This window comes from Octodon degus, unplaced genomic scaffold (genome assembly GCF_000260255.1).
Source record: "Octodon degus isolate 3935 unplaced genomic scaffold, OctDeg1.0 scaffold00007, whole genome shotgun sequence".
Classification (NCBI taxonomy): Eukaryota; Metazoa; Chordata; class Mammalia; order Rodentia; family Octodontidae; genus Octodon; species Octodon degus.
In genome coordinates this window covers 33,379,404-33,389,636 of record NW_004524583.1, presented here as the reverse complement: position 1 = coordinate 33,389,636, position 10,233 = coordinate 33,379,404, and the positions used below count along the sequence as shown (strand labels likewise).

The 10,233-nt window shown below is 42.2% G+C and overlaps 1 protein-coding gene across 10 annotated transcripts in view; it reads left to right on the top strand.

Moving 5' to 3' along the window:
* Arel1 (apoptosis resistant E3 ubiquitin protein ligase 1) overlaps positions 1-10,233 on the top strand; it is a 67,388-nt gene that overhangs the window by 23,143 nt on the left and 34,012 nt on the right. For 7 of the 10 annotated variants that reach the window (XR_002818564.1, XM_023703639.1, XM_004624861.3 and 4 more), the window contains 3 exons: positions 3,918-3,974; positions 4,849-5,075; positions 5,917-6,154. Coding sequence is in view for 8 of the 10 variants with exons in the window: in XM_023703639.1 (XP_023559407.1) it covers positions 3,959-3,974; positions 4,849-5,075; positions 5,917-6,154 (481 nt within the window). In the remaining 2 variants the exon portion in view is untranslated. Of the gene's footprint in view, positions 1-801; positions 895-3,917; positions 3,975-4,848; positions 5,076-5,916; positions 6,155-10,233 lie in introns of all 10 variants that reach the window. The other 3 variants (XM_023703629.1, XM_023703644.1, XM_023703650.1) reach the window with 3 other exon arrangements.

Here is a 10,233-nt window from a genome sequence, read left to right as displayed (position 1 = left end):
AAAAAAAAAAAAAAAAAAAAAAACCCAAAAAACCCACATTATTTATTTGGTACAGGGCCTTGATACGCAACTTGGACTCAGTGATCCTGTCTCAACTTCCCCAGTGCCACCACACCAGGTTTCAGTGGCTGGCACAGTGCGCCTGGCATGCAGTATTGGGGATCAAACTTGGGTCCTTGTGCTTGCTAGGCAGGCTCCCAGACCACTGAGCTAACTCCCCAGCCCCTACCTATATCTTGTACTCTGGGGAATTAAAGATAACTATACAATTTATTCATCATTGTTATCCTTCTCTTGTTTTGAAATTTTTTTTTATCTCCTTAAAATTGAAAAAAAAAAAAAAAGTCCTTTGTGGAGAAAAGCAGTGATCAATATGCTGAGTTTTAAGTCTTAGAGAATTAGAGAGGAAAGCTAGAATTACTGGAAAAGGCCTAGGCGGTCTAGAAAAAGAGTGTTGGTTTGGTTGAGAAATAAATGAAGGGATGGGGAAATGACCAAGAACTCGATAAGGTAAAGCTCATTGCTGCTAATTTTGTGAGGACGGGGACATGGCCGTTGTTTCTACAGCATTCCCCCAGTGCGTGGCACATTATATAAGCACTTGATAGTTGTTGGAGGAATGGCTATAAAGTGAGTTTGTAACTCCATTTTCAGATATAGAATAGTAAAGAGAACTCCCATTCAGACTGAGATTCTAGGTTCAGTAAGAACAGCCATCCATGCCTTTTTAATCCTCAGTGATCTTTCTTTGATGAAAGTTTGGGCCATAAAGAGATACCCTGTTTTCTGTGGGTCTCATAGGTAGTAATTGCCAAGACCTTGAGGACTCCCTGAGTGCCAGGCAGTTCTAGACTGGCGATGCATGCTGGCACATCCGATTCTCACCTCACCCATGTAAGTTTTTCTTTTCTCTTGCTTCCTTTCCTTTTCCCCTCCTTTCTGGTTTCCCTTCTCATTTAAACATTTTTTTTGCTTGTTTTTACAATATTTATTACACATATTGATCCTCATTTACACTTTCAGTTTCTCATACCAGGGAACCATGTGGTGTTTGCACAACCATGTGAGTTATGTACAAGTATTATGCCCATTTGACACCAGGGAAACTGGCACTTTCTAGAGAGATTGAAGGACTTAACCAAAGTCACATTGTAAATGGCAGGGTATGGTTATGAACCCAGGAAATCTGACCCTGGAGCGGTGATGGGGAACCTTTTAGAGACTGGACCCTAACTGCAACCCAAAACCCACCCGTGTATCAGAAAGGGCTAACACTGCAGTGAACCCTGCTACTGACCAGCCGTAGGAAGCTCGGGTCACTAGGGGCTCATGAGCCTCATGCAGCTCCGGCTGCCACCTGAGATGGCTGCTCCTCGCAGGCACATGCACAGATGGTCCCTGTTTGCTCTTCTTGCTAGCTGGGGTGATGCCTGAGTGATGTGGCTCCCGTGGACATGACCTGTGTTCCATAGCTTCGCCACCACTGCCCTCATTCCCTGCATTATACTATTTGTTATACTTTTTGATTTTAAAGCCTTGATTGATACATGGAATTAAATCAAAATCATATCATGTTAAAAGAAATGGTAGGGCTGGGGAGATAGCCTGGCAGTCTAAGCACTTGGCTGGCAAGCACAAGGACCCGAGTTTGATTCCCAGTACCGTATGCCATGCTAACCACCAAAACTGGGTGTGGTGGCTCACACCAGTAATCCCAGTGCTGGGGAGTTTGGGGCAGGAGGATCACTATGAGACCTTGTATCTAAAGAACAAAGAAAGCAAGAAAAGAAAAAAAAGAAAGACGGCATCACAGAAATTATTCAATCTTAACTCTTTTTACAGCAGTAAAAGTTCCTGATCCTAGATAAACTGTACAGTTGCAACTCTGATCCTCAGGATCAGAAAGCCTGATCCCCAGGCTTCTGCATTAAGTGTTTATCAGCAGCATAAGAAAGGTTCTTGAAGTCAACAGAGATCCTAGATAGGGGTTTTTCTAGCCCTTGGGACTTGAACCATAAGTTTGGCATTGTTATAATTCCTCCAGGGAGCAAGGGGCCTGAGACCAGCATTAGTCATGTGTACTTCGTTTTCTGCTGAATGTCTTAACTTTCCTGATGACCAGCAGTTTCTTATCCAGTTCCCAATGGAAGGTATCAGCTGAGGAAGTACCGAAGGTAGCTAAACCACCGAGTTTGGTCTGGGAGTCAGGCACAGAGCAGTGCTTTCTGAGATAGGGTCCCAGGAGATGAGGTACATATTTGGAAAGGAGGGCCAGTGGTTGTGATCCCCAAATTTGAATTTGTATATACCCATAATAGATGCTTTGGGAACCCCTCAATTCATGTGTGTTGAGAATACTGATGCCCCATTCCAGGAGGACTTTAGATACCACCCTAAATAATTATTTCTGTGAAACTTGGGATGGTCATTCCTGAAATACCTACTCTGTGTGGATTTTGGTGGATATATTGTTAAAAGAACTGAGGGACCTTTTTTTTTTTGTCTCTTGGATTTCTTAAGCACAGACATATATAAAAATGTATACTGTTAAAAAAAAAAGTTGTTTTGCTCCCTCCTGAATCTAAGCCTTAAAGTTGTCTTTAAGTAATATTCTGGTGCTGACCAACATGCTAGGCATTGATAACCTTAATATAATATTTCCTTGCAAAGAGTGAATTCAGTGCACTGTAGAGTGGAGGGTATGTATAGCCCATAATGTCATTATCAGTGACAAGATATGAGGTCTGCAGGACATTATGTGGTGCTATCTTTGATGGCTCAAAAACCCAAACAAATAATAGCAATTAATTGTTAGTGAACAAGTTTAAATGAGAGTGAAGATTCTCCCTCGAAGTCCACCTCGGGCAGGTGTCAGGGTGAGAACTACCATCTCCGCCTGTTGTTTTTCTCCCTAACTGCGCTGCTGAGTGTATTCCCAAGAGGGTTGTTAGTGTGCCTGGTTGTCTTCGCTATTCATTATTGCCATGACTCAGAGTGTATTTCAGTTACATTTGCCAGCGTGACAGTAATGATACTTATTTTTTAAATGTGTATTTCATATAGCTGTTTCTATTCAGCTGAATTACTTTCAGAAGGCAAATATTGTAAACCGGAAAAGTGATCCTGTTATCATCTTTCTTTGAGATAATTAGCACCATTTGTATGGGAGAGGAAAATTGTCTTGGGACTCTGAAGTCTAAGAAGGTGAAAGCTGGATTATTGCATTTTGTAGTTAGCAGTAAAGCATGTAGCTGGTTGTGGTATGCCTAGGGAGGTTGATTGGAAGTCTTTGTGGGGAGTACAGCAGTCTCTCCTTATTTCTCTGAAGTATGTTTTAGGGTAGTTCTCAAAGTAGAGATAGAAGACGGATAAGGGCCCTCAAGATAGCTCAGTGGAGGGGCCAGGGAGGTGGCTCGTCTGGCAAAAACAAGGTCATGAGTTCAATTCCCGATACCACACACACAGCAGACCAAACGCCTACTTAGGCAAATACAGGGACAGGGGTTCAATCCCCGGCACCATATGCTCTGCTGGCCCTGCCCCCAGGGAACACTGAGCTAGCCATTGAGACCAAGTGTGGTGGGGCATGTCTGTAATCCCAGTGCTGGGGAGGCTGAAAACAGGAGGATCACTATGAGTCCGAGCTGTGTAGTGAGACCTTGTACCAAATACCTAAAAAAAAAGACAGGAATAGTAAAGTTTTAGACTGAAGCCATTTGGCTTGATCCATATTCTTTGTCTCATTCTGACACTGCTGTAAGAAAACGTTGCAGGGGCCAGGGAGATGGCTCAGTGGAATAAGCGCTTCCCTGGCAAGCGCAGGGGCGTGAGTTCAATCCCCAGTTCCGCCAAAAAAAAAAGAAAAAAGAAAAAGTTGCAGAAAAATTAAACAAGTTTTTTTTGTTTTTTTTTTCCAGCTGCAGCTGTGATCCTTGGCTGTTGGCATTGAAGGGACCTGATGTTTTACGTTATTGGTATGTTATAGAAAAAGCTCTGTTATTTTTTTGTTATGGTTTGTCTTGTTCTGTTTTTGCTTCTTTGCCTATCCTTCCCCCTTGAAAATAAGGCAAGAAATTTTCCACTTGTGCCAGAGTGTACCTTCACACAGTTGGCAGAGGAATTCCTTCATTTGGGAAATATTTACTGAGTAATCATGATCGGTGCCAGACACTGTTTACAGCGGAATCAAGGTTGGAAAGGCAAAAATTTGCCTTTAAGGAGATCGTAACACAAAGGAGAAGATGGTCAGTTCTGAGAGGTGAAGATAAATCCAAGAGTTTTGGGGAACTCTAACTCCAGTGGGACTTGAAGAAGGCCAAGTGGACAAGGGAGGGAATAAATGCATAAATGCTCTTCTTTTTACTGCTTCTGTGAGTCCCTAGCGCATGCAGGAGGGTGGGTTGGGGGCGTTGCAGGAAGTTCATGGGATAGAACAGGGTTGGCTGACTTTTTCTTTTTTTTCTTTTTTGACTTTTTCTATAAAAAGCTAGAATAAATATTTGAGTTTTGAAATCATACATTCTCCTAATAATTACCTGGTTCTGCCTGTGTGATGTAGAAGCAGGTGAAGACAATTTGTACCTAAAGGGTGTGGTTATGTTGCAGTAGAACTTGATTTTCAGAAACAGGAAGTGGGATAAGGTTTGGCCTGAAGGCTGTAGTTGCTGAGCCCTGGCCTAGACGGTCCCTCCTCTCATGCATAGATGTAGTGACCCAGTATGATGTTACTGGCAATCTTGAAATCTCACCCTGACTCCCTTCAAGTTTGGCAAGATGGCTCACCTGTTCCACACTGACAAACTGTAATGGTGACTGGCAGGTGGTTTGTATGTTCTCTCTTTCACATAGGTGGAATCACAGTGTCTGTGGTTGCGTTCTTCTTCACAATTAAGTTTTTCTTTGAGCTTGCCGCACGCGTAGTCAGCTTCCTTCAGAATGAGGACCGTGAGCGCCGAGGGGACCGGACTATTTATGACTACATGCGGGGAAATTACTTGGATCCCCGGTCCTGCAAAGTCTCGTGGGATTGGAAGGACCCCTATGAGGTGGGCCACAGCATGGCCTTCCGAGTGCATGTAAGGGAATGTTTCTGTCTCCATACCCTTTGGGGGTTCTGAGTCACTTGCTTTACAGAGCTGTTTAGTCTTGGTGTTGCTGGGTGGAATGTTAACATTTCCCTTGTTTTTCAGCCCCTCCCAGGAGCTTGGGAATTGTTAATATCTAAAAAGCCATGAATTTCTCTATCTGTTTGGTTTACTAGGTACTTAGCATTAGAGAAGTAAAAAGCCTAATGTTAACCTTTCAAAGTCAAGAAAATGCTAGAAAAGAGGAGTTGGCCAGCGATGTAGCCTGAGGGCCAAATTGGGCCTTCCTTTTGTTTCTTAAATACATTCTTATAGCAAGGAAGCCACACCTGTGCATCAGATGTTGGCCACGGCTGCTTTCTCACTTTGAGGTTCAGGACACTTGAGTAGCTCTCTGTGGTCACATAGCCAAGCATACTGTCTGGCACTGTACAGAGAAACTTGATGGTCGCTGCAGTGACTTCTTCTTTATGTCACATGAAGCTTGGCTTGAGAGCCTGAATCCCGTTACCTTCAGCTGGCGCTTTGGCTCACCCAGGGCCATTCCTGGGATAACAGAAAGAGATGGGAACACACAAGAGCAGAACTTGACAAGTTGGAATCGGTGTGGCCTACCCTGTCCTCTGCATGGGGCAAGAATTAGTTCATAACTCAGTGGCTTGCTTTGCTGTGCCAAGGGAATGTGTCTGTTTCTGTGAGCGAGATGGTAAGAGCCACGTAGGCACTGAGCTCTGTGGTGCGACCTCAGCCACTGGTAGCTCCTCTCTCCACACTCTGATGTGCAAGTTTTCTCCTCTGCTTGTTCATGGTTGCCTCTCCTCTCTCCCTGCAGTTATTCTATAAGAACGGGCAACCTTTCCCTGCACACCGGCCTGTGGGACTGAGAGTTCACATCTCCCATGTTGAGCTAGCAGTGGAAATTCCTGTGACCCAGGAGGTCCTGCAGGGGCCCAACTCCAATGTGGTGAAGGTGGCCTTCACTGTGCGCAGGGCTGGGCGCTATGAGATCACAGTGAAGCTGGGGGGACTGAACGTGGCCTACAGTCCCTACTACAAGATTTTTCAGCCTGGTAAGTTCTTTCTTTTTCCCTTTCCGTCTACCCCTGCCTTCTGCTTCCCCACCACCCATCCTTTATTCTTCCCCCGCCCCATTTCTTCTTTCCTTTGGCATTCCTTTCTCTTTTTGGTAGAATTTGGTGAGATTGAACCAAGGCCTCATGGATACTAAGCATGTGCTATACCCCTCACCAATACCCCAAACTCCCCTTTGAGATTTAATTCGTGTGCTTAAAATCCATCCATTTAAAACATACAGTTTAGGGCTAGGGAGATAGCTCAGCGGCATAAGTGCCCAAGGCCTGAGTTCAGTCCCTGGTAACAAACAAACAAACCATACGATTTAATGGTTTTTAACAGGCAGGGGCCAGGGAGATGGCTTTGTAGAATAAGCGCTTGCCTGGCAAGCACAAGGGCCTGAGTTCAATCCCTGGTTCCACCAAAAAATAAATAAATAAATAAAATAAAAAATAAAACAGGCAGCTGTCGGCATAGTCAATTTTATTTATTAATTTTTTAAAAATTTGATACAAGGTCTCACTGCTCAATTCAGACTCAGAGATCCTCCTATCTCAGTTTCCCCAGCCCTGAGATTAGAGGCGTGTGCCACATGTGGGGTTCTGGGGCTGGCATGGCATGCGGTACCAGGGATCAAACTCGGTCTGGTCCTTGCACTTGCTAGGCAGGCGCTTATACTGCTGAGCTATCTCCTGAGCCAGCATAGTCAATTTTAGAACATTTTCATAACCCCACAAAGAAAACCCAAAATTATTCGGAATTATTTTGTAACTAAACCCCTAACCCTAGATAATAATCTGCTGCCTTCCCTGTACACTTTGTATTAATATAATCATAAATTCTATGGTCAGCTAGTTTTACATAACACAATACTTTCAAAGTTTATTCATGCTGTAACATGAATTCGTGCTTCATCTCCTTTTGTTCCCCTGTGGTATTTCAATTTACACGAAAGCTACATTGTATTCATCCATTCATAAGTCGATGGACATTTGGATTATTTACACTTTTTTTTTTTTAAGCATATTTATTTATTTATTCACTTCTTTGTTTTTTAAGAGCACTTTATGGGTGACTTACTGGGGAATCCAGCCAACGGCCTCCTGTGTGCTTCTTTCCCCTCCCTGGCTACCAAAAGTAGTGGTACATGAGCATTTGCCTGCAAGTGTTTATGTGGATATATGTTTTTATTTTTCTAGAAGTAGAATTGCTGTCCTTAGTCCTAGGGCTAAGGGTATTAAAGTAGACAAGAGATAACCTTTTCTGGTTTTTGAAACCTTTTAAGGTAAAAATTATTCTGACCCAAATTCTATCTTGCCACCAGTATGTTTTCCTTCTCATGAAGAGTGTCTTCCCATATGTCTGTTATCCAAACAGACATATGGGAAGATCTTTATCCCTAATCTTTCCCTCTTCCATGTTTTTATGCCAGCTAGCACACACTCATTGACACTGAGGTCCCAAGTGTAGTCTGTAGCTCTTGGTTCTGTGACATGTAGGATTCATGTGTTGGGGTCCTGTGTGCCCTCTGTGCCTTGCGTGGCTTGCTTTTTTTTTTCTTTTCTGCTTGGACTCACTTGCCAGGCAGGTGCTGTGCTACTGAGCTATATCCAGTCTTTTGCATGGCTTCCTTTTGAGGGTGTCCTTAGATACAGGCTGTTTTGGTATTTACACAGTAATCCTTGGCTAACTTTGGGAATCAGATCTTAATGACTGGAGCTATAGAAAGATTGATGTATCTCTTCTTTCTTGAGACAGGGTCTCACTATATAGTTGGCAAGCTTTGAACTCACTACATATCCTAACTGGCCTTGAACTTGAGAGATTATCCTGCCCTGGCCCCCTGAGCACTGGGATTACAAAGGTGCACCATCGTGCCTCACTAGATTGGTATATTTTTGCCTGCTTGATCCTCAGTTTTCCTTGTGTTATAGCAGAAGGCAACTCTGGACAAAGTAACTTCTGAGTCCTCTCTCTCTGGCTTGAGTGCCCCTCTCAGAAGCTTCTTACACATGAAATACACCTTACCTCCTTACCACCAGCATAGAGCAGTTTATACCCTTAGATTATGTGCTGGTCCTTTTAAAAATTCAGCTCTTTGCCTGCCATGGTGGCACATGTTTGTAATCTCAGCACTCAGGAGGCTGAGGCAGGATCGCCATGAGTTCAAAGCCAGACTGAACTACATACCATAGTGAGATTCTGTCTCAAAAAAAAAAAAAAAAAAAAAAAAATCTTTATATTTTGAGATAATTATAGATTCACATGCAAGTATAAGAAATTAGCCAGAGAGATGGCTCAGCAGAATAAGTGCTTCCTTGGCAAGCCCAAGAGCCTGAGTTCAATTCCTGGTTCCGCCAAAATAAATAAATAAATAAATCAGAAAAAAAGGGTCCTGAGTTCAATCCCTGGTACCGCTAAGAGAAAAAAAAAAAAGGTCTGTTTGGGCCGGGGAGATAGCTCAGTAGAATAAGTGCCTGCTTAGGTAAGTTCAGGGACCAGGATTCAATCCCCAGTACCAAAAAAATAAAAAAAGCCAGGGAGATGGCTCAGTGGAGTAAGTGCTTTCCTGGCAAGTGCAAGGACCTGAGTTCAATCCCTGGTTCTGCCAAATAAACAAATAAACAAATAAACAAAAACTACAAATTTAGGGTCCAAGAGATGGCTCAGTGGAATAAGTGCTTCCCTGGCAAGCACAAGGGCCTGAGTTCAATCCCTGGTTCTGCCAAATAAACAAATAAACAAAAACTACAAATTTAGGGTCCAAGAGATGGCTCAGTGGAATAAGTGCTTCCCTGGCAAGCACAAGGGCCTGAGTTCAATCCCTGGTTCTGCCAAATAAACAAATAAACAAAAACTACAAATTTAGGGTCCAAGAGATGGCTCAGTGGAATAAGTGCTTCCCTGGCAAGCACAAGGGCCTGAGTTCAATCCCTGGTTCTGCCAAAAAAAAAAAAAAAAAAAAAACCAACTATATATGTGCCAAAGATACAGCTCAGTGGCAGAAGCAACTGCCTGGTAAACACAAGATCCTGAGCTCAATCCCTAGTACTGCAAAAAAAAAAAAAAAAAAAAAGCAATTATGAACTCCAGCAAAACCATATGAGTGTAGTGATGTGGTGGAGTAGCACAGCCAGGCTGGATGCCTGCAGCCAAGACACAGAAATTCTCCATTGTGCCTTTTGGTGCTTGCTTCCTACCTCCTCCACTGGAGCTTTCTTAGCCCTTGTCAGCCCGTTAATCTGGTGGTTTGAATAATGTTATGTAAGTAGAATGATACAGTCTGTAACATATCAGGGATTGGCATTTTTTCACTTATGCACCATTGTCTGGACATTCATCCATGTTGAAAATACGTACCTGTTCTTCCTTTTTTTTGGCAGAACTGGGGATTGAACTCAGGCCCTTGTGCTTGCCAGGCAAGTGCTTATTCTACTGAGCTATCTCCCTGACCCTCTGTTCTTCCTTTATATTGGTAATATTTTGTGTATGAAGTCTTTTTATTGTTCATTCATTGAAGGACATCTAGTTTGTTTCCTGTTTGGGCCTATAAGGGATAAAGCTGCTAATAAGCATACATGAAAAGATAATTATGTGAACATATTTCCACTTAACTGGCATAAATGCTTGTGTCTTATGGTATTTTCATCTTTAGCTTTTTTTTTTTCTGTATTTTTTTTGACATCAGTTATTTTTATTTTAAAGAGAAAAAAAATAAAAACAATGGTACAAAATCACAAAACAAGATTTTAGGAGAGTAACAATGGTTAGTACATTGTGTATTGTTACTGCCAAAATAGTTTGGCATTAAACTACTTTATTTAAAGATAGTATTAAAGATATAAGCAAGAAATAATAAATAAACAACATAGGTACAAACCTCTGTTTTTTTGTTTTTGTTTTTGTTTTTGTTTTTTTTAAAGTCAACAGAAAATGGAAATATACTTTTTAAAGTTTCTGATACTAGGAGAAGATATCATACAATGTCTTTTAAATAAATTGTAAGTCAAAGATACAGTATAAATCTTAGAACAAAAATTAATATTAAGCAATATTCAGAAAATTAAATGTTTCT